Below are 25,451 nucleotides of genomic sequence, written 5' to 3'. Positions count from 1 at the left end.
TTTACGGCTCCCTGTGGGTAAATTCTTTCATTTGCCCTGGCGCTGCCCTCCTCGGGGAGGTCAGAGGTCATGATCGGTTACAAATACGCATCCTGAGACTGAAAAGCATTCGTCCTTTTGCCTGTGGACATTTTAAAGCATGAACTCAAGTGTCATCAGTTGGAAATAGTTGACATACCATGTTCTTTACACACAGTGTAAATAATGATCCTGCATGTGTGGTAATGAGGAAAAGTGTAACAGGATGAATATCTCTTTGAGTATCTAAGAGTTTCGCTACATGTTTCATCCATGAGGAATGTGAGAGCTTGTGGGACACCTGACAGGAACAAGTACTGTGTGGATACCCTTTGGCAAAGCGCCGTTTCCTGCAGCTGCTGCAGTACAGCTGCTCGGCGGCCAACAGCAGCACTGGTCATGCAGCAGCTACAAGTGCAAATGTCCAAAACAAATACACTTTTGGTTTCAATTTCTGCACTCGGTCAGCCTTTTCTGGGAGTCTTCAGACATAGATCTGCAGGTTCCACTCTCCACAGATCTAAAAACAAATTATTTTGTAACCACCGCAGGGAAGAAAGGTCAAGAAGTTATTGTACATCTGTCCGAGCTTTCCTTTTCGTCTCTCGACACACACACACACACACACACACACACACACACACACACACACACACACACACACACACACACACACACACACACACACACACACACACACACACTCCTGCTCTCCTTCACATCAAACACATTCTCCACATTTCCCAACACAGATAAAGCCACTCAACACGGGAGCTCACTCAACAGGATCTCCCCCTTTATCTTTTATAAGACACAGACGCACATCACACGCAGACACACAAATATCAGTCCACCTCTATCCTCACACGCAAAACTCACACTCTATACTCATACTTCTTTCATAAAGACACAACAACGGATCAGACCAACAACAGCAGATTGGCACACAACTCCTCACTCTCTTCAGGACTTCACACATGCTTCACAATATCAGAGGCGGAATGATTGGTTATCAGCAGTGAAAACAGTGGGTCGTGAAAACAGTGGCGACTGACACTCTGATAGCCTGTGGTAGCAGCGGAGAGATTGGAAGCGACATCAAAAACCCTCGACAATCTGCAGCAAAGGCTTTTCTGCTGATAAGGAACAGTGGAGATATCTGCTTATCCCGCTGAAGCCTCACTTTAGCCTGCTGCCAACTCAGCAGAACGACATATAAACCTTTTGTCTAAACGTACTTCAGAACAAAGACATCGCTGCATAAAGAAATACAACGACGATTCCACGCTATCATGTTTTCAATTCACTCCAATTCAATTCATTTCAAAATAATATAAGCGCTTTGGTCAGTCATGAGAGTAAGAACAAGCATCTTCTCTTTTCCAATCGACTCATCTTTAGGGGATTTCATACAATTTCACGATGTTTCAGTGCAGGACTAATGATCTCTTTACATGGAGACTTTGTACTGCAGTACCTTGAGCTGGCTGACTGCAAAAGCACCTAACATTTAATAAAAACAACTTCAGTTCCTCTGGAAATAACAAAACATTATTGAACTCATGTGTACTTTTGATGGGATCAGCTGACAGGATCTCTCACTTCATGCTTTTATATTCTGATACAACTTTCCACCACCGCACCCCTCTCCATTTCTTAGTAAACACTGTGGCTTCATCAAATCTTTTTGCTTCCATTCAGTTTCTTCATCGTACCTTGTTTTTATAGATATCTGCTCTCTTTTCACGGTGAACATTAATATGTTCCAGGAAGGCAGCCTCATGAATATGCACAGTCACACTCAGCTGTCTGCACGGACAACAAAGGAAGAAGACATTAACATTCCTGCACATGCTCCACACTCTGGTCAGGGATGAACACACACACACACACACACACACACACACACACACACACACACACACACACACAGGAGGAAATCCAACAATATGCAGACATGGACAACCACAAATAAACTCTGTAACTCTGAGACATTCACACAGAAACAGGTTTCTTCTCTGTACAAACAATTGAAGATGTGTGCAGCCAGAGAGCTGAGACAGCCTCGGTAATATGTCATATGCATAAGCCACAAGCTGAAAAACAGCTGACAGCTCTTTTTCAGAGCTCAAATCTATCAGTTGAATGAAGTAATATAACCAACAGCAACTATTCTTATTTATTAGAAAGTAATTACTACTAATAAATCCACTCAGTGACATTTATGAGGATAATACCAGTTTCCAGTCCCAGTTTCTCAAATTTCAACTCTATATACTTATTGATTTTTAACTGAATAATGTGTGTGTTTAAAAACATGGTAGAAATGAGAATTAGAAAGATGTAAAATAATATTCTAATGACTCTATTTAAGTTTAAAAGAGGAAAATTGTGAAAGGTAATGTGACAGCAGCTTGTGGCAGAAATAACTAAGTCTACGCGACTTCCTTTATTCTCTGTGCTGAAAGTGACCTGGTTTACAGTGTCTCAGGCCACAGGCGGCTCACTGTTAGGTTTATGAATGCCAGTAAAACAGAGACAATGATAAGTCCTCTTTGTGATTAGACGTTTTCCTCAGTGCACATTTGTGACATTTTCAGCCTCTCCTAATTCCTCAAACTTTAAGTCTCGGCTATTCTCTTGTGTGTCTTCAGACATCTTCTGCGTGCGCATCTCAAAAAGCTGTATCCTAGAAACCTGTCTGATTCCACACCCACAGACAGACAAACACAGACACACACAAAACAAACACACACATTGTGTCTCACTCCTACTTGAGAACACAGGGTTTTTGGAATCAGCCTTGATCTGTAAACCTCACTGCCGACCATCCATCACACTCACACACACTCACAGTCAGATGTGAAGTCGGGAGTCAATCCTGATAAAAGCAGATACTGTTACATGTGCGATCACAACAGGCCATCTGATCTGAGGTCAGTGTCAGTCACCCCCGTGATGCAGAGTGAACGTGAGCCAGCCATTACTCTCGGCTGCGCTCTAGGTCAGACAATATTAAAGTACGGCAGGGAGTCTGGTTCGGAGAAGTTCAGGCTCCACTGATATATGTGTCTAAGGCTCGCCCTTTATCAGACATCACATGTCAGACGGTCATCCTTCATGTGCAAGATGAGGAGCATCCCTGACAGATACATCTGTTAAACTGTCATTTTATTAGCCAGATGTTTGTTGCAGATAAAATCTTTTCCTGAAGGGACCCCACAACTTCTTTTTTGTCTTCTTGGTAAATAACCTGTTAATAACCTGAAGAAGTGAAGTGTAAAATCTGCCTTAATTTGGACAAGCGTATACCTAATTGTGATGATTTGTTTATTCATTAATTTGTTTATTTCACGATGTCTGACACTGATATTCATGGGCGCTGATCTTGGTCATGGCTACAAATATTCATAGAATCAGTTCCTATTTTCCAATCTGTCATCAACTAAAGTCACAACATTTGTTTTGTTGCTGTAATGATTTGTAAAAACTTAAATTACAGAGCTTTTCTTGTGATTGCATAAAACCTAATTAATGACAAAATATATATATATATATATGTATATATATCACACTCATGAACAGAAGTGAAGCAAATTCAGTGTCATTATATAAAAAACATAAATACTTCATAGCAGATAAACCAGGTAGGATTAACGCAAAGTTAATCCTACCTGGTTTATCTTCACTCAGCATCTTCACTTCACTCAGCACCATTGACTGTTTACAAAAAGGCATTCCAAACAGGCAGGTTTAGAACTGTACTACCAGTTTAAAAGAATGAAAACCCCCAAATTGGATTGAAGACAAGCCAAGGAGTCATGAGCAGTAGTTTTTGTGATCCTTCAAAAAAGTAGAATTTGCTAAAAATAGCTAAAAGTAGACTTATGATAGAAGGAAAAACGCTGAGGTGAAAATGTAAGCCGTTTCCTCCCGAAAACGCCACAGGAATAAATCTTTAGAAAAATAACTCCACCAACTTCAGTAAATTTCCACGGGATTGTGTCTGTGTGTAAAGAGAGAGAGGAGAGAGAGTCAGACGTCCCGATGGGGAAACAGACTGTGGCTTGAGGGCGATCAGAGACCAGCTACACAGCTGACCACAACATGGAGCCTTTAGCTAGAGGGTTAATGCAACTCAAACTGATTTGACACACTAATAAAATATTAAGGACTCTGTTACCTCAGGCCACACCACACACACTTCACACTAGAATACTGTTAACATATCCAGGCTATCACAGCGAAACCAAACAACACCAACATGCACAGTGCTATGGGGCCCCTTGGAGAGTATAAAATAACATTAGTGCGAACGTATCAGGTGATTTCACGCACCTAGAAGCAGGACAATCAAGCCATTTGTTCAGCAGGTCAAAAAATAGCCACCCCCTCAAGTGGCGTCTACTATTACTTGGATTACTACCACAACTACTGCACAGCTTGTGTCCGCTCTGCAGTTTGGCTTTAATTGTCCCCAACCTTCAAAATGACCCTAATATATCAGCAGAGGTTAATAATCTGGTTGGTGATCATAACAAATAATAAAATCAATCTTTTCAGGCAAACGGCTGAGATTTAACGACTTTCTACTGTTCAGGAACAAAAGCGCTACACACACTGGACATACAGGTCGGGGCACAATTTACTGTTGAATAAATAGTATCATGGCTGCAGAAGCTGTGCCACTCCAGAGTGTTGTTCAGTGATATATTACCTCTGTACCCAATGAACAGTAAACCTATTGATTAAATGTTAAAGTGAGGTCAGGTTACTCCAGGTTAAACAGTCATATAAAGAAATGAGGAAGATTAGTGGCAGAAAAAAGAACATTAAACCAGAGTTAAGTCATGAGGTCTGTTACTCACGTAAGATAAAAACATATATTTAACATTTATAGAAGTAATGGAATGCATGTTGACACTTCCAGTGCATAGCACTTCTACTTTGTTATGTAACAATTGAGTTTGAGGCTGACTTAAAAAACACCAAGAGGAAGATGCATCAGCATAAGTGATACGCTCTGAGTTTATATGTGGATAAATAGAGAGAGATTAAAAAGGAGGACAAAAGGAGACAGAGCCAGTGTCAGTTGCCCTGTGGACAACACACATGTAATCAGACCCTGTGGCCGTGGCCATGACCTCACTGGGTTTTTCCACAGGCACCAACATGCACACATACAGACACACACAGGACACATAGTTGGTCCACGGTTTGCGAACAGTCTGCGCAGCCGGGCACAGTGAGTGCAGGCTTCCAGTCAGAGAATCATGCATTGTAATCCTACACAGCGTGATCACACAGGCATGCTTCACAGTGGAGAATGCTAATCTAAGGGCACAAAGAAACAGCCTGGTGACTTGTTTCTGGTGTGTGGAGCGGTGTATCGAGGACTTTTTGACCTCAGGTCGAAGAAGAAAGAAGAAAGTTTGCCGTGTGAGGCAGAACTAACCGGGCAAAGTAACTGCTGTGGCGATGGAAAAACCATGTTTATTCTGATAAAAGAGATCCTGTCACGCCCATCTTAGTCACTCGTTTGGTTGCAATCACATTTTTCTAAAGATAGGGTTTGGGTTAACTCAAGTTCACATCCTGCATCACAGTCTACCCGTCAGAAGTATTATTATAAAAGTGGATCTCATTTGTTAAAGAGACAATCAATGACGTGAATCCTACTGTACCCTGTGTGTTGGCCCTCTTGTAGGATTTTAACATTCTTGTAACAGTAACTTACAGTTAGATAACTTTAAAATACAATAACTTGATGTGTTACAAAACACTTTATATCACGTATAGAAGTTTGCTGTCAGGCACGATTGCAGGCCTAAATTTCTTTAAACACACTCACAACTACGTATATGCCCTGCAGCAAAACCAGACTTTTAACCCACACATGAAAAATACTGCGGACCTAGATCTTCTTTCCAACTAGGCCAACACCTGTTCTGTGCTTCACTGCAGCTCTCTGAGTCAAACAGCTTAGATCATTCCGTACGCTGCCCTGGAAAAACTCTGTCACTTAAAAGTGTGTAATATGTGTGTATGCTGTAAAAAAAATTGTAAAGAGGACAAGATGTAGTCCTGAGGGGGCTGGACTGCAGACTGGCAGCATTTTTCCACAAAAATGTCCCAGAGAAAATAGCTTACAAGTCTAACACACACATGCAAAATGTCACCTGCCCACAGCCCAACAGCTTATTGAGATGGTTTTTAATATATTTTTCTTCAGGTGTTAAAAGTCCTACCTGCCACAGTACGAAATATGACGTCCTGTCTGTCTGCCTTTAGGATGCTCTCAGAGGTGCTGATTCCATCTTCAGAAACAGAGAATAAAACAAAACAAAGTGAAATGTAACAACCATAAAACATGAGGAAAGCAAGTTAAATGAGCTAATGTCAACTCAGAGCTTCAAACTGGATGGAAAATGTTTTTGTTCCTTTTATAAAACTCTGCTCTTGGATTATACATGTCAATAGCAAGGCCCCCATTAACCCTGAGGTGTTTCTGCGATGCAGGAGCCACTGTCAAGTCTTACTTGTGACCCAAGTCTGGTCAGAAAGATCCTAAATGAAGAAGAGAGTATGACAGTACGGAGCCGAAAGAAATAAAGACAAATGAAACAAAGTGGGAGTAAGTCTCCAGGAAAAGAAACTAGTCAATGTAATGCACTCTGAAGTGATGAAGACATGAATGTGTGTGTGTGTGTGTGTGTGTGTGTGTGTGTGTGTGTGTGTGTGTGTGTGTGTGTGTGTGTGTGTGTTTTGCTGGTCAGATTCTGGCCAACATCTGCTCAGCAGTAAAAGCCTCATTGGCAGGGTCAGATCAAGGGTCAGGTCAGAGGGGCACTGGCCCCCTGCTGATATCTGATTGGCCCCTGAAGTCCCCCCTGTCGTGCCAGTAATCTCCTAATTTGTTGTGAAAAAAATGCAAAGTATATACAGTAATTTATGTCTTTTCTCAAAGCTGTAGAGCTAACAGTAAAAAGGAATCACCTTAAAGTGCAGCCCACTGAATCTGGACTTGTACGGATGCTGGACCCTCTGCGTAAACTGTGGCCCCTTTAGGACCCAAGCTAAAGGTTACTGCTAATGACTAGAAACCACTTGATCACATTCATACTAGTCTAGTTCTATAATTCTCTTTATAGTGACCTCATATCTGACAATTAAACTCTGGCTCTGGAACAAACCGCCTGATGGTCTTAGGAGTGATCCACCTACTGCAGCTTTTAAATCCAGAATAAAAACTTTTTTTTATTCACAAGTGACTTCAACTATTTGTCAAGATCCTAACATCGTTGTATTTTATCTGTATTTTCCTTATTAATAAACTAACTCGCCTGTATGGCTGTAGTCAGGTAAGTAACCTACAAGTGCGATAAGATAACCTAACAGGGAAAAACTGTCAAACTGCTGCAGAATACCTATAAGTGCCGATTTCTCCAGTTTATTAATGAATAAAGAGTTGAGTGATTAACCAGCGCCTCGCCGCTTTACTGATCAATTCAAAAGTCCCATGTAAAAGCTGCTGATTTAAGGATCTCAGGACGGTTTCTCTAACTTCCAGCCGCTGCCTACCTCGTCCGGCAGAGCTCCGCGGACACGCAGAAGCCTCCTGGCGCAGTCTGGAGTCCAAGCGCACGCAATATACATCCACCTATCATCCACCGTAAAGACTCTGTGTGCGCAATAAAGCAATAAACTAGTCCGTGTGCGCCCCAGAGAGAGAGTGATGGAGAGATGCGCAGACGATGCAGAGGAGGAGGAAAGAAAAGAGAGAGAGAGAGCGAGAGAGAGCGCAGGCAAGTTGTAGAGAAGAAAGTCCGGCCCCTTAAGTCCTGCCCCCCACAAACAGACACACATACACACACACACACACACGCACACACACACACACACACACACACACACACACACACACACACACACACACACACACACACACACACACACACACACACACACACACACATGCACGCACACACACTTGCTGACAGAAATAGCGGGTGAGGCGGGCCCCACCAAAAATAGCCTCGACTTCACATGGACCTGCAGGACTATTGTTTTCCTGCTCCGCCTGTCGCTCACTCCCATTGGCTGCTCACTACACTGTGGCACCACCTGCTGTCAATAAGTCCCTACAACCACCACTGCTGCTGCACCGGGCAGGGTGGTGCCATGATCACCACCTTCCCCTGTTCGGCTGCTGCTGCACCGGGTCGGGTGGTGCCATGATCACCACCCTCCCCTGTTCTGCTGCTGCACCGGGCAGGGTGGTGCCATGATCACCACCCTCCCCTGTTCTGCTGCTGCACCGGGCAGGGTGGTGCCATGATCACCACCCTCCCCTGTTCTGCTGCTGCACCGGGCAGGGTGGTGCCATGATCACCACCCTCCCCTGTTCTGCTGCTGCACTGGGCAGGGTGGTGCCATAATCACCCAGCTCCCCAGTTTTGCTGCTGCTCCGGGTCGGGTGATGCCATAATCACCCAGCTCCCCTGTTCTGCTGCTGCACCAGGTCGGGTTATGCCATTATTACCCAGCTCCCCTGTTCTGCTGCTGCACCGGGTCGGGTGGTGCCATGATCACCCAGCTCCCCTGTTCTGATGCTGCTGCACCTTCTCTTGTACTTTTACTCACTGGACTCTGCAGAATATTTAAGGCGATATTCTACATTAAAGAACCTTCATATGTAAGTGTTTCCAAAACTACAAACAGTTTGTTGTCAGTGTTCCTCCCTGTGTGCTCAGGTGGAGGAGACCATACATCCATGGAATGAGTGAGCTTATGTCTAGTTTACAGCCAATCAAAGAACAATAGTATTGAAGAAACGTAGATTATCTTGATGTGGGTTCAGGTTTCTGCAGTGAACCAAACAGCATTGTTAAAAGTTACAAACATGGGCACAGAAAACAGAAAACTCTTGAACATAGTTCATGATTTTCTGCTGGTGTGCATCGTGTCCAGATATTACTGCATAAAATACATACAGATTTGGGTTTTTCCACGACCCACACTGCATCATTCCACCAAGTTTCATGTAAATCCAAACAAACTAACTAACTAACTAACAGACAGACAGGAATGAAAAGATAACCTCCATGTGCAGCCGAGCTAATTAATCACTGAACAGAATTCCAAGAGGCTTCAGAGATTTAGATCAACAGGAGAAATAAATTGCCAGACGTTTGCTTGTTACACACCCAGTTGACTAATAATATGAGTTACAGTTTGTGTAGCAGTAATTTCCCAGGAACTTTGAAATGTGATCTCACTTTTGGAATCAATTCCGTTAAACACTTTCAATTATGTTTCACAATCAGAAAAAAACTCACAGTCTCACTGACGACCACACCGGAGGACCTGACCGTGTAAAACTGAGAAATGACTTGTAAAAACAACATTTTCACATCCTTTGGTGCAGCAGGAGAAAGTCTGTCGAAAGGCTTCTCACTAAGGACAATATCCAGAGAAGCTACAGTGGAACTAACAACAACATCATTCTGTACTTTTGAGCAGATTGTGTTGAAAGCTTAACTCACTAGTGCAGTTTAAATAAGATACGATACCATACGTCAAGATCACAGCAGACACAGCACAAAACAATATAATATGATACGACACGAGGAAAAGAGACACGACACAAAAGACAAGACACGACAATACAATCTAATTTACCGTGTTACAGCAGCAAACTTAGTCAAGGTAATACGTAAGTAAAGATACAATATAAACACAAAGAACTGTAAAACAGTAATGCACATATTTGATATTGAAACTGGTCTCAAATGATTATTGAACAGTTGAATTAAAAAACACGAGTGATAAATATATATTGAGATATATATATATATAGGTGCAGTGAGGGTTGTACAATTCACTGTATGACCTAAGCTATGTGGAGTTGTAATGAGATTAAAACTGCACTTATTTCGCAGTTTTGCACATGTACTGTAGGATTAAAGATTAAATCACGATAGAATCTAACCAAGTCTGTTATGAAACCACACACACCCATGTTCTCCTGTAGTATTGTTAGTGAGTAAAGTCTGTGCAGGACATTTTTCGGCCTTTTGATGAGCGGATCAGTTTTAAATGTAGCAGAGGATGTTTTGGTGAGAGAGAGGAGAGCAGCAGCCGTCACAGGAACAGCCCAGAGCTCCTACTCTGCAGTTTGTATGAACCAGAGCGTGTCCGGCATGTCGTGTATGGAAAACAAGGGTTTGGAAAAGCGTTTGATTAAATGTGGAAAACCAGATGGTGATGCTCACAGCTCCGAGTGGAGGATTCTACTGTATGGAAAAGCATTGTGACATCTGTAACCATGGTGCAGTGTGCGCACAATCCCTGAGCACACTGATCATGAGAAACATATTAATCCTGCAGACATTTACCCAGATCTAATCTTATTTAGAGCTGTACGTTAAGTGTTGTGTGTTTTCACAGTTCCAAATGACATTATCACAATTACATTTTACAGTGGATTTATCACTACTGCCACATTTATCAGGAAACCTTACTGCACATGTGTTTACAGTCATTTACTTGACAGTTGCTGGCAGTTAATTATTGTGGAAAACACAGTAAATTTAATACAATGAATAAAGAGTTCATAACTTTATATCATATGTGCAGAGTAGTAAAGGAACTGACAATTTATAGGGCGGAGCTTTGTCTGAAAATAAGTACGAAGATTTTACCAACAGAACCAGAAACCTGGTGGAAGGATGCAAAATGGATAAAGAAAGAACCCAGAAAAAATAATGGTGCAGATCCAGGATTTTTTTTAAACACTTTCTTTCAAATATTCCCTAATTTCCAAGTGAATAATTCATGGATCTTGATTAAAAAAGGAGCCACATTTAGGGAGGTGATAACTCTGAGGGTGTGGAATTTGATGCAGCTTGATAGAGTTTCAGGGGATGTTTGGGCCTTGGTGGAGGTATGCGCCCTAGAGTGTCACTCTAGTTGTAAAATGTGGTAAAAGTTTAAGAAGCCTTCACCAACATAACGTTAATGAAGGGTGAGTCATTAGAGACATTGTCCTTAGTGTTGGGGAGGTCAGAGAAAATGTTTTGAATGTTACAGATTATTATTATTAAAGATTAATTTATGATCTGTTTTATTCTTTACCACTTTCTGTCTTTGCAGGCACAAATAAGAAGCTATTCATGTTGTCAGAAAAGCAGGAAACAAAGCTTCCTGTCTGTGTAAGCGCAAACGTTATATGTGACGCACCACAGGATCAATCTGTCAGTTTCACACGTCCGAAGGTTTCCTAGAATCATATCTGTAGCCACTCGCTTCACGTCCATCCCTGCAATCACATGCCCTACCGTGAAGTGATGTCAGCACGATACAAGTAATTACACCGTTCTCTGTTTATTCATAAATCCATCAATTTCTGCTAAGTTAAATTCTCTGAACATCCGAATTTTTTTTATTATACTTCAACACAAAACTTTCCCAAAATGTCGATTAATTAAGGTTTTCACCTCCCAATAAACCATTTTCAAAACATTTTCTAAAATTAACTCTATTTGCATAGTATTATTCTTTTCGATTTGAGGCAGAAACTGACATTTCTTAAGAGTTTCACCAGCACTTGTCAGTGTTTTTCCCCTTTTTTTTAACGGTCCTTTTATTTTCCACCGAGCCAGTTTGTGTTTTCTGTTCTCAGCGTCAGCTCGGTCAACACCTGATGTTTCAGACCGATACTGAAACCTAGAAGCGTGAGTTTGTCTTCTGCTGGCGGCCCTGCAGCGGCCGCTCGCTCACCCTCGGTGCCTCTGAGAACAGGGGGGAACCCAGCACCCTTCCCAGAAACCCTCAGTGTGTGGGTGTGAAGAACTACATGTCAGTGTGCCTGTGTGTGTATGTGTGCAATTTTATATGTGTGTGTGTGAGACTGTCTGTGCACGTGTGTGTTGTATGTGGTGTGTCCATTCAATTACACAATCTACCATGCAGTCTGAATCACATCCGGTTTCAAGCTGAAAATAACAAAACCACAGTGTGACAGAGAAGCAGTGCAGCAAGCAACCGCCCACAGGGAAAGTTGAATACAGACACACACACACACACACACAGCCTGGCCCTGGTCAGTTGGTCTTCTCCACAAACAACTGTTATTTTAAAGTAGCTTTCTTTAACAGAGATGGGGCTTATATCAGTTTATTTTTAATCTTCAAATTTCTAAAACTGAATGTGTTTTTCTATAAGCGTCAACGTGGTGTCCACAAGTTAAAGTATTTAGATACATTTCTATACGGGGACAATAAAATACAGTATATCGTATCGCAAGTAACTGCAAAATGCTAATAATATAATATTTATACAAATTAATGACTACTAATGACTCACAATAATCCAATGCACCTCACTATTTGTAACAAATTCTCATTTCAATGCTCATCCCTATAAAGGCTTTTAAATCTACAAAAATGAAGCATTATTAGTATTAGACAAATTTTCATGATCTGCAGCAGTACCATAGCCTTGCTTGACTACACATATGGATACATAGACACACACAACAAACAACAACATATCCATGCATACACTATATGCACATATGGTGTCTATATGCATACAAACACACCCACCTTCCCCCAAGCCCCTTCATATGACTGCAAGATTGATTAACCTTTAAGAATTCCTTTAGTTTAAGTTTTGGTCTGTTTTAAGTAAGATAGGCAATGCAGTCCGAGTATGCTGCTTCAGTGCAGAAATGTTAGAATCAAAAAGCATTTTTTCTTTACTATTTCCAGTCAAACTTTAGAAGTCAAGTTTTGCTTAAAGTTAAAAACAGTCCGTGTGAGGTACTGTATGTAGATTTTTTTTCTTCAGAACTTTATAGAGCAGGATGTGGTCGTGTGCTACATGACCGCCTCCCACCTGCAGAGACGTGCTCCTGCTGCAACACAACAATCCACACAAGAAGTGACTGAAGAACAAAACCAGTTCAAATACACGAGTGCAAATTGACACAATCAGAACGCACAAGGCAGGAGTCTGTATTTTGTCTTTTTTGTGTCGAGTGACCACAGCTGGGTGTGGAACCTGAGCCCAAATATTTCTTTCATATGTGTCTGTGGAGCCAAATATTGAACCTATTATAGGTTAGTTTATGGTGCATTCAGAGACACACGCATTCTCAGAACATGTAGTCACTTCATGAAGAGCACAGCCTGGCTGGTTGAGTGTGTGTGTGCTGAGCGCTGAGCCTTTTCCATTAGTGTGTCTGATACTTTATCTCCCATGTGCGGACAGTATGGCGTAGTTAGAAAACACAGCCGATGCTCTTGTATAAACATGAATGAGCCTCTTTTACGTAACAGAGCGGGGTATGACCCTTATTTCCACTAATTATGAAACAGCGGTCTCAGTAAGCTGTCTTAACACAGTTAAAGCGCAAGCATACAGCCGCTATCTGTGAAAAGGAATTAGAGGGGATAGAGGTTTTAGAGAGAAGGAATGAGGGAGTGAAAGAAGAAGGGAAGGGGTTAGAAAGATAAATTAGCTGTGGAAGAATATAGAAGAAGGTTGGGAAGAGAATACGAGGAGTCAAACAGAGAGGAAGAGAGGCCAAGAAGACAGGAGAAGGGATGAGAGAAACAGAGAGAGCGGGAGGGAGAGAGGGAGAGAGGGAGAGAGGGAGAGAGGCTGAGAGCACTGTAATAATGTTTGGCCTTGGTCTGCCAGTGGGGTCCTTCCCCTTAAGAAGCCAACAGGAATGTGAGGAATGCTGCATGAGAAGAAAAAAGGAAGGAGTGGAGGAGAGGGGGAGAAACAGAGGAGGATGATGGGAAAAAAAGGAAAAGCCAAGAAGGAAGGAGAAGTAGGAGGAGGAGGAGTGGGGACTCCAGGGTGAGATGAAGATGAAGGCAGAGAGTAATATGAGGAGGGGAGATGGGTGGGGGGGGGGGGTAGGGCTTATTATCTTTAGTGGGCTGAATAAACATAAGAACAAAGAGGATAAAAATAATAAGGCTGGAAAATATTTGGGAGGAAAAAGCGAGGGTGCTCTATTTGTGTGTTTTTATTTTTTTGCGCTTGCGGATATTCATGAATGCACGCGAGCATGTGCGTGTGTGTGTGTGTTTATGTACTTTGTATTCATGTGTGCTGGTGTGTGAGAGAGAGAGAGAGAGAGAGAGAGAGAGAGAGAGAGAGAGAGAGAGAGAGAGAGAGAGAGAGTCTCAGGGTGTGGTACTCAAACTCAAACTTTTCCTTTCGAAAAGGTCTCCTCGCCAACAATCTCAGCAGCAGAACATTTTACAGCTGCAGCATCCTACAGCAAATAACCTTTTTTCTAATGTTGGACAGATTCTTTCGACAGTCTGCCTGGGTCTTGTGGACGGTCAGTTGATAGTCATGAGACACGCACGCACAGAAACTTGCTCATCAGCACGTAGGCACTCAAACTGTGTGATTCTCCTGCTGCTTCATGCCAGATAAGGTGGAGGCTACGGGGGGGTATTTAAAGAACTGAATGAGCAGAATGCTGCGATTGTAGAAAATTACACATTTCGCTTCCAGAGAATGAACTCATTGAAGTCGAAGCTGCAGCGCTGACCTACAAAAACGGAACACAGTGACTACAAACACAGTTAACACTAGAGTCTATTGTTTTGGCATCTGCTTGAACACATAACAGGTATTTATGGGCCAGAAATGTTTCATTTATGTGGCAACAATAACATCTGCAATAACATTAGGATTAGGATTGAAGGCATCACATTTCTTACAATTTGTCTATGATAAAAAGACAACCCAAATTATCAATTTATCAATATCTTATGGGCCATTTCTATAATCTGTAGACACCGGCTTTTTTTCTCTTTTTTGGACGACTCAATTTATCAATGGCTGACGAAATGTTTTTTTTTTAAAGATAAAAGATACAAATGTTTCATAAACACATAATTTGGTTTCTTTGCACGTCTAAGACAATTCTATAAAAACACTTTCTTAAGCCTTCTTCAGACATGTTTTATTTTAATTGATTGGATCCACATTGATTTTTGGAAGTCTAATTCTTAAAATGTGATTCCAATCTAATCTACTGATGTGTCCAAACAAAATAAAATCCAGAGTGACAGTAATTTTGTTGGCTGATGTTTTTACTACATGAACACATGCAGATAGGTTGATGAAGTCTGGAAGGACAAGTCTGATCTGATCATGTGGAAATAACACTAGGAAGAGTCAGTGCTAAAGATGTGAATGAGGAAATAATCTGAGCAAACCACAGAGCTACAGAGAGCTGCATTGTTCTCTAGTTCCATTATCACCACCTCTTTCATTTACAGTCATCGGATTTATTGTTAAAATGAAGAAGAATGAATCATAAATATTTTTATGGCAGTAATAATCATTTACTCAAATATGTTCATCCATTCAAAATAATTACCATGAACAAATACATTGAGAAAATAACCAAATTAATCAATGTTGAAGATGATTATTAGTTGCAGCCTGAATTAATTTACATTTACATCAAAATATTTCTACCTGTTCTGTATTTTGATGACCAGCCTTAAAAAGTACGTAAATCACATAAGAACCTCAAACAAAGATTTTCTTTTTTTTCTGGTATCAGTTGTGTTCATCACTTGTGCTTTTTTATGAAATCACTGATACATGTCAGTGTTTTTAAATGAAGCTCTGACTGGTAAAGGTCACGCTGGGATTTAGTGTTACTGACGCATTGTGAACATAAAATACCAAGTTACTGAGCAAACACAAATGGAAACAAGACATTCATTCCCTTACAGACTGCACACGTTGCATGTTCAAAAAGTCTCCAGTGTTTGTGTGTGTGTGTGAGTGTGTGTAGGTGTGTGTGTGTGCGTGTGTGTGTAGGTGTGAAAAGCAAAGACACAGCGAGTGACTGAAACACTGGCCTTGGTGACATGTGCAGTCCACAGAAACACAATGGATCCGCTGACGGACATTTTCTACAACGGAGCAACAGTGTCATGTGTGCACTCAGCACTAACCAGTGTTGAGAGGTTATGAATAAAGACTTTTTTTTTTTCAAGGCCACCTAGAATTTTGATTTATGGTCTGCAATATACACATCTACCAATGAGTCATACAATATAAATGTTCAAATGAAATTGAATTATCTTATTGGAAACTTCTCTGTAGAAATAAAAAAAATCCAACACATTTCAGTCGCGCCAAGAAACTGATGAGCTGCCGGAGGATCTCTGGGACGTGTGGTGCAGAAACACCACAGCAAAGCCGGAGATAATGGTCGTATCGGAATGAATTACAGCCTCTTTACGACATTTGAATGTGAACTGAGGTCAGTTCCAGCGACGACACAGGCGGAGTGTGTAATGACGGGCTGAGAATCCCTAACACCCTACGGATTTTCGGAGTTAATGGCAAGTTGTTCAAAACACGACGAGAAACCATAGCAACCACAGGAAAATCCCAGTAATATCAACAGCACACACGCAAAAACGCACAAACATAAGAATGCACCCACGCACACAGGAACCCTCAAAGCGTAGAGTCAAATCAAAACTCACCCTTTTAACACCCACCATTCTGAACAACAACAAGCATAAGAAGCGTGAGTGTGTGTGTGTGTGTGTGTATGTGTGTGTGTATGTGTGTGAGTAGAAACACCCAGACAGGCCAAAAATAGCTCCACACTCGTACCCCATCTCTCGCTTTCAACCGTTCTCTCTCATTCTCTGTCTCTCTCTCTCTCTCTCTCACTTGTGTCACCATAAACCATCGGTCGGAAAAAAAGAAGAAGTTCCCATACGGAAAATATCACCCACTTAAGAGTCCGCTCCAATGTGAGAATATGAGACTGAGTATATGATTGCATGCATGGAGGGGATAATGACTATTTTGGCTAAACTGTTGCAAGAGGGGAAACATAAAGCTTCTCACAAGAGGGAAACATTAGTGGGCTGGAGTTTGTTTACCAGACATGTTGAGCTGATGAGGGAGGTCGGACATTCATTGAGTATAATGTGGATGGAGAAAAAGTAACACTCGTGTCCAAGGAAGTAAAACAAGCCCTGATCTGCTTTAACCATAGATCTTCATCAGGGTGCATATGTCTGCACATTTGTCAGATGCTGTCCCACCTACGGACTTCGAGCTTTGGCTACATCCACATTACTATGTTTTCATTTGAAAATGAATAAATCCTCAGACAGATTCTCCTGGCCTCCAAACTACTTTAGAGATTTAGAAGCGCTAAAACAGACACTTACAAACGGTTGCTGATAGAATCTTTTTCTTTTTTTGTCATGACATAGCCATTCGCTGATTCAACAGGCGTTGGTATGTGCAGGGATTAAAACTGATACGGAGCCAAAACACTTGTTTGGGCTAAGATTGTTTTGTTTTGAAAATGCCATTTTCAAACTAAAACTCAGTGGTAACGATGAAGCCTTTGGTCCAAACCATGGTGGCAACCTGTGTCCCTTTGTTTACCTTCAGGATTCCCAATTACACGTGAAGCAGGGCGTGTAAACAAAATCTCACGGACTCACAGGTCGCATGTTTACTGGACTGGCTTCAGTAACCTGTCATCAGAATTTTTAAACAGATATAATTGCAGCGTGTGTTAAATAAGCAAAACCTGTTGTCTGAGACTTTTTTGTGTTTCTCTGGCAGTATCAACTTGATCGCTACTTCAGGTCAGCTGCTTAAAGGATCATTCTGATTAATGGCGTTTATTTTCTTAGGTACAACAACACAGTAATCACTAAAGTGAATGCTGAGAGCTGAGACTTTAATGGGCAGAGAACCTTGTCCTCAGACGACCAGGCAGGATGTAAACAAGCCAACGATGGTAAGTATGGGAGGTCAAAGTCCAACCAGGAGATTAACTAACCTGTAACGATCAAATTAAAACCTTATTTGTATGAAGATTTAAATCACCCTCCTATGATTGGCCCATTACTGGCAAAAAAATCAAGCAAATCTAAAAATATGATCTTTCTCTGTTTAATCAGTTTGTTTTCTGTCATAATGTCAACATCTATGTGAGGAGATGAGGGCATTTTTCAAAATAAAATTTCAAGTATGTTTGCACTTGAGAAAACGGACCCAGGTGATCTAATGAACGGTGTTGGGGGCTTGGAAAAAAAAGATTGGTTCACTGATGTGCCAGAGTGAGACAACGACGTTCGCTGTCACATGAACTAAACCAAGTCTTGTATTTCAGGTAGTTTTACACCATACGCCCGTCCTCTGCCTTGATAAAACTAAAAGACTATTTTCTTGCAGTTTCTGGCATCTTTGTTTCATTATTTGACAGAGAGGGTTTGTGTGTCCTTCAATGCCCCACAAAGTACACAAACACATCAACACACACTACAGCTGCCCCGAGCAGACGGGCTACAGTGCCTTGCTCAAAGACACTTCAGCAGGACAGGCAGCCGTGGAAAGGAGCTGACCCTACAAGCTAAAACATTTAGGGATGACACTAATTGCAGTTGAGTGTTAAATATGATTTTTGAATCCACAGCTGGATGACAGTGTTTGTCCAGGCCTCAGTGGGCTGATGTCAAGTTGAAGCTGGAGTGTGATTAAAATAGAAGGTGCATTTTTCATAATGTTCAAACACCATCTGTCTGGTGAAGATATGTGACAGTGAGGTGAACTTTAGGACAAAAAGCCGCCTCCAGCTCATCACAGACTCGGAAGCACCTCACTCTCCGTTTGAGACGCGCATGGCTGCAGCCTATCTCGATTACCGACGATTTATGGGGTGAAGCTTCTCTATCAGGAACTCGTGTTTTCTCTGGTGTTTTCAGTGAAAGGTTACACCTCTGCTCTCCGCCGTGCCCTCTGTGGAGATTTAAGAGACGGAGCGAGGAGGAGAAAGAGAGACAGATGGCTTTTCCTCGCAGGATATCCTGTTCTAAGTAGAGCTGCTGGGCTCGGTCTGAGCTCCTCACCCCTCTTGACCTCTGACCCTCTCAGAGTTGAGGCTCACATCTTTCGCCCAAATCTCCCCGTGTAACATCTTAGTTTTAGTCTGGCCACTTCGCTTTCCCTCCGTCCAAACTGCTCCATCACACTCACAGGTGTCACTTGAATTTTCGATCTATCCTTTCTTCTCTCTGCACCTCTTTCTGGTCCCACTCAACACTTCCAGCCTTCGTCATAAACATACTTAACCAACACAATTTTTTCATATGCGACAGTTGGTCGTCACTGGAAAACCACAAGTAAAATATTGATGGCAGTTAGTTGTTTTCACTCTTTTCTATGAACTGAATTCAAGAACTACAAAATAAAAATATTGGACAACTTTAATTTGATTCAGAGACCACTGAGCGTGAGCAGGGATATAAGTGGTCACATGGTCTGCAGAATAAAGTGTCGCAAATCCACACAGATATTTAAAAACAAGTCATACATTTTTTAAATACATTTTAAAAACAGATGTTATTATTTGGAAATATATGCAAAATGATTTCAATTTCAATCAAATAAGAACAAGATACTGTAAGATACCAGAGGAATTATTTCACGTTACACAGAACCCATGTGATGCAGTGAACCAATAAAAACTAGATTGTGGTTGGTCATGTCTTCATTATTACCAATTGAAGGTTACAGAAAAGAGACCTGTTCCTATTGTGACAGACTATTCCACAAATCGGGACCAATGACAGCTGATTGTCCATAATCTTGGTTTTTAACTGGTTGCATAGAATGGAGACCAGTGATTGGTCAGCAGAACTGAGGGGTCAGTGGATTTGGGGACGTCAATTTAATTTCTGCTCTTTCTCTTGTAACCAGTGAATAGAGGAGAGATGATTTCAAGATCTGAGAATATCCTTGTAACATACATTAAGGGTTTGTGATTATTGACTTTTTCTAAACCCACCAACATTATTAAGAAAGGACATAAAGTGTGTTTAGATGAACGTTTGTTTCTTTCCTCCTTGAGCTGTTTTCTTTCACATTATCTTCGCTCTTCAGCAATGACACATCCACCAAAACTGAACTTGTTTTTCTCACCACGTGTCAAATGCGATAGTAGAATCTCATATATCTTGGAACAGACGGTTCCAAGATACATCTGAATATATTACACATTTTCCTGAATGGAAGTGTAATTGTCTCTGTACTCATGCTGTGCTCTCGGCCATGAGAATAAAGACATGATTACAGCAAATTTATAAAAGATGTTTTGATGATGTCACACCTCCGGCAGTGCTAATGTGAAAACCACAGATATAAACCAGCACCATCATTATAACAAATTCTGGACTAGAAGAAGAAAGATGGATCTTTTCCTTTTTTGTCCCCGGCCTCTCTTTTTCTCTCACGAACCCTCCCATCCCACAGCAACACTGGAATCCATTAGCTGATGAATGGGTGTTTTTTTAGGCTCAACAGCGCCACCCCTGTCTGTGCGGTCAAAGTGGACGATGAGAAAACATTTGCTGTGATTAGAGGAGTAATTAGCCAATCGTCCTCTGACCTGTGAGCCAACCCTGAGGTCAGAGAAACACAGAGGGGACGACTTCCCAGGTGGTTTCCCATGAAAAGCACCAGGTAGCACATGTATAGGGGGGTCATTGTGAGCAGACACAGGACACACACACACACACACACACACACATGCACACACACACAAACATGCTGGTCTGTATCCATGTATTTGTGTGTGCTGCTTGCATAAAAAAAGGGATCCCTAAGAGGCCGAATGCAGAGTTTGCCCAAATCGGCTGCAGTGGAAATCAACACTTCCTGCTTCCTGTGGTGAAAAGGAAGTGCTACCGTCGCTGTCCCCTTATCGCTGAATACACAGGCAGCGCAGAGGGAGGAAGGCAGGGAGCGAGGGAAGGGGAAGAGGAGGAGGAGGAGGAGAAGGAGGAGGGTGGCCAGACAGGCTAGACAACAGGGGAGACAGTTAAAGAGGCCGGTGAGGCTTTGTGTCTCAGTTTTATTCATGTATTTTTGGAGTTCTGGCTGAAAATAATTTTCAGAAATAAATAAATGACGAAGTGAAAGGATAATGATGAAGAGGAGGAGTTAGTAGCTTGTAGCACAGCATAGTACATCTAATTTAAGAATATTTTTTATTATGTGCTCTCTGCTCTGTTGCTTATTTAATCCATTGGTGTTCATCTCTCCTCTAGAATATTACATCAGCATTTGGTGACTGCCTTCTTGTTAATATCAGCCACTGAACTGCAAGTAAAAAATATTTATTTTTAGATTCACATTTGCTCCACTACATAAATCAGCAAATATCTGTTCTTTCTACTCCACTGGCTTTTTACAATACTTTGTGTTAAACGTTCACGTTGTGTTAAATGTTTTTAAAAGTAATCAATAAGGAGAGGAGAATTCGTTGATCCAATCAGAGCAGGCAGGTTACATTAGATCCCGCCTCCTGTAGCAGCAGCATCACTGGTTACTAAGAAACACAGGTACTTCTGTTTTTAATAATTAAAGTATTTTTCAAAGCAAGTACTGAATTACTTTTACTCAAGTAGGAAAGTGAATGTGGTACTTTTACTCTTACGGCATATTTTTGTCTTAAATAAAATGTTTGAATACTTCCTCCACCACTGCCTACAGTTTCCTCTTCCATTCTCCCAACAAACCAGGATACAAATCACCCTGAGGCTGCATTCTCCCAATGTATGACAGCACCATCACTTAGCTGCATGTCAGTGGGATTATGGGAGTTCACACTAGCAGCTGAAGTGAGACTATTTGTACAGGAAGCGTGCAACAAAAGGTTGAAGGCCACACAGATCAAAAACCTGTGTTGTGTGTCATTGTGGCAGATACAGGGGGAGTGGTGGGCCCAGAGAGAAGAGGAAAGAGTGAGACAAACAGAGACTGTCAGGAGAAGAATATACAGTAAAAAATAAGGAATGAAATAAAATCAAAGTATGCATGCGTCTGTGAATACGAACAAATGCAACAGGTTGAATGTGATTTGCGGCTTGTGAAGGAGCACCAGAAAGACGACAAGAAAGACAGAAGGAGAGGAAGGAGAGAGATGTTTGGGATGAGGGTGGAGAAGCTCTCAGCACTTGGGTTTGTCCCAGATGGACACAAGCCGCTCCCTCCCTTTATAAACAGCCGCTGGCTTCTACCTCTCCTCATCCTTTCCCCTCCGTCAATCTCTTCTTCTCTGCTTTAATGTCAGCTGTGCAACTCAGCTGCCACTTGGCAGGGTTTCCTTTCATGGACCCTCGGCAGAAAACACGAAACAAATTGTCACTCACTGTTCCCCCCCCCCCCGTTAGTTTCTGACAACTTCATCTGTCCCCACCACCGCCGACACCCCCCAATCCCTGACTTCTCCAAAGTCAACACACCACTAAATGCTGGGCTGACTCACTTCCACTGTGGGTGGCTCTGTTTCCAATTTTCTCACCAACTCGGCCGCCCCACCACCTTGGGAGAGAAATGCTTTGTCCAGAAAACAACAAAAAGTGTCGGCAACCAGACGTGCAGAAGGGGAGACACATTTGTCCGAGTGGCTCAGTGTTAAAGGGACAAAGGCGTGCGTGTAGATGCCGGGAGGAGATGTGGGGCAAAGAACCCAAGCATGTGTCTCCCACTTCTTTTGTGGCTCTGAAATGGTTATCGCTGTTTTCCTTCCTTTCTTTCTCTTTGGGAGAGCGTGGGAGCGCCCTCGGAGCACTGGGAGAAACCACAGGGCTCATAACAACAGGAGGAAGTCGGTAACTTGAGAAACTCTGACCAGGCAGAGAGGGAGAGAGAGAGAGGGGGGATAAGGAGGAGAAGTGGAACGGGGGAGCGGGGGAACAGGAGGACGGCTGCAAATGGGACAGGGAGCCCTTCTCCATGAAGCGGATCACATCTTTACATGTTTCCACATCCTGAAAACATGACACGTGAGCTCACAGGACAAAAGCCACACTGACAACTAACCTGTTGCATTGCTGATTTCACACACACACACACAAACACACGCACACACACACACACACACACACACACACACACACACACACACACACACACACACACACACACACACACACACAGTGGCATTCTCACACACCCCAAGCAGGACAACTTTTCCCAAGCAGAGAGCCGCCTTACCAGTCTGTGGTGTGAACATCCAGCATGTTAGAGGGTCCTGTCAGTCATGTTCACATACAGTCCTGTCCAGAGAGAGAGAGGGCGATGAGGACGACACCCAGACTGCACACACACATACACACATACACACACACATACATACACAGGCACAGGCACAGTATCAGTTCCCTCTGTCCAACTGTTGAGAAAGTGAGGGGCCGCAACAAAAGGCAACAGAGGGAGGGAGGGAGGGAGAGGCCGAGGTAAAGAGAGAGAGAGAGAGAGAGAGAGAGAGAGAGAGAGTGAGAGAGAGATTAACCCCTAAGATCTGACTGGGGGACTCTCTCTCTCCCTCTCACACACACAAACACGCGCACACACACACACACACACACACACACACACACACACACACACACACACACACACACACACACACACACACACACACACACACACACACACACACACACACACACACACACACAGTTGGTTTGCCATATCACTGACTTCTAGTGTTTTCTCCCAAGTGCCAAGAGGAGGAAGGGAGAGCAGAGAGAATGGTGTGTGTGTGTGTGTGTGTGTGTGTGTGTGTGTGTGTGTGTGTGTGTGTGTGTGTGTGCGTGCGTGCGTGCGTGCGTGCGTGCGTGCGTGCGTGTGTGTGTGTGTGTGTGTGCGTGTGTGTGTGTGTGCATTTTAAAGGTAGGAGGGACCGCTTGGCTCACTTCCAGACGCAGCCAGCCTGGTAGAAAAAAAAGACAATTGCAGGAAACACTATATCAGGAGCAGGCAAAATACCAGCACAAAAATAATTAACAGACAGAAAAACAATGACATCCACCATGGAAAACACACAGCCTGCAGCCTGCGCCGAACAATCACAGTGGAAGCAATGAACAGGGAAAAAAAAGGCTTTTCTTTTTGTTACCACCGGATATAAAAACCCCACAAACAAGAAAGATGTGAGCAGTTAGTGTCAGAAGTGCTGGTGTTCTATTTGGAGCTGCAGCATCAGATGTACATGAAAGCAAACTGCTTTTCTGTATTACACGTTGCCCTTTTTAACAAAAGTTTCTGATTTAAAAATGCAACGTTGCATTTTGAATTAATCGTAGGTGTTTATTCTTCCCATCGCATTTACTTGTGTGAAATCGCAGGCATGTATGGACACGCATTCTCCATGCAATCAGTCAGCCATGACTCCCACATGAATCTCACCAACCGCACAAACACATACACACACATTCCCTCGGCTGTAATCATATCTGGTGATAAGGGCAGCTTCCCCCTGTGGTCGCTGGCTCTCCGGGCTCCGACCACTCTGACTTACAATGGCCCTGTATTCTAAGCCTGCTCTGATTACACACACAAGGAGCTGCATTACACCCCACTAATTCAATTTCCTCCCCTCCGGGTCAACCCCTGTGTGTGTGCGCCAGTGTGTGTGTGTGTTTATGTGTGTTTGTGTGTATGAGAGAGTGCATAAGGAGGAACTGATTAAGCAGTTGTTGAAGAGAACAAGCTGCACACAAGCTGACTCTAATAATCTGTTGAAGGGGGTTGATCAATATGTTGTTGTTGTTCAGTTGTATAAATGTATGGCTGCTCTGTGCTGGAAGTCAAACTTATTCTACTGAAGTGCAAAAGCACAATCAGCTGCTGATTTCTCATGCCGTGAGAAGTGAACTGGACCGAAGTGAACTGGTCAGGCAGCATATTTCAGCCAAGACAGCCGATGTCGACCTGCCATTAAAAATCACTGTATAAATGAGGCTGAGATATGAAGAAGCTCTGTGTCAGCTGGTTAAGAGGTAGGTTGCATGTCAAGTCTACAAGTGCATTTAGTTTATGAAGCGATTTCACGGTTTGTTTTCACTACAGTTTACTGCTATTCTAAACCCAATATCTTATATATTCACGATTTGCATTTATGGAGCTGTGTAAGAGTCCGTATAATCGACAGCTCCACAGTAGCTGGGAATAATAATAATAATAATTATACATTTTTTTGTTTATATAGCACTTTCCCTAACAATATGACAAAGTGCTTGCCAGAAAGAAGTACCCCCCCCCCCAAAAAAATAAAAAATTAGACAAAGCAGTTGACTAAAAGGACATTGGTCAAATCAGAGATAAAAAAAAAAAAGAAAAACAATAAAAACTCAACGATATAAGTGGAGCGGTAATTTGTCTGAGTCCAGTCGAGCGTTTCAAAGTGCGGCGGCCTCGAGCAGCAAAAACTTGATCGCTCTGTTCGCTATTGTCAGATACAAATTCCAGAGAATTTCCAGACTATTGGGTGCAGACGTTCTCCTGAATTTGACTTTGTTACGAACAACTGCTCAGACGTGTTCACAATA

General features: G+C 42.4%; 1 protein-coding gene across 1 annotated transcript in view; it reads right to left on the bottom strand.

The window, feature by feature from the left end:
- hdac7a (histone deacetylase 7a) overlaps positions 1–23,276 on the bottom strand; it is a 55,055-nt gene extending 31,779 nt beyond the window's left edge. Inside the window, exons 1-2 of the mRNA XM_061075261.1 lie at positions 23,113–23,276; positions 6,267–6,335 (exon numbers count right to left, since the gene is read on the bottom strand). Of these exons, the coding sequence (XP_060931244.1) occupies positions 6,267–6,335; positions 23,113–23,131 (88 nt within the window). The 5' untranslated portion in view covers positions 23,132–23,276. The remainder of the gene's footprint in view (positions 1–6,266; positions 6,336–23,112) is intronic.
- Positions 23,277–25,451: the final 2,175 nt, after the last annotated feature.

This window comes from Limanda limanda, chromosome 7, assembly GCF_963576545.1.
Source record: "Limanda limanda chromosome 7, fLimLim1.1, whole genome shotgun sequence".
NCBI classification, from domain to species: domain Eukaryota; kingdom Metazoa; phylum Chordata; class Actinopteri; order Pleuronectiformes; family Pleuronectidae; genus Limanda; species Limanda limanda.
This window is presented reverse-complemented; position numbering and strand designations above follow the sequence as displayed.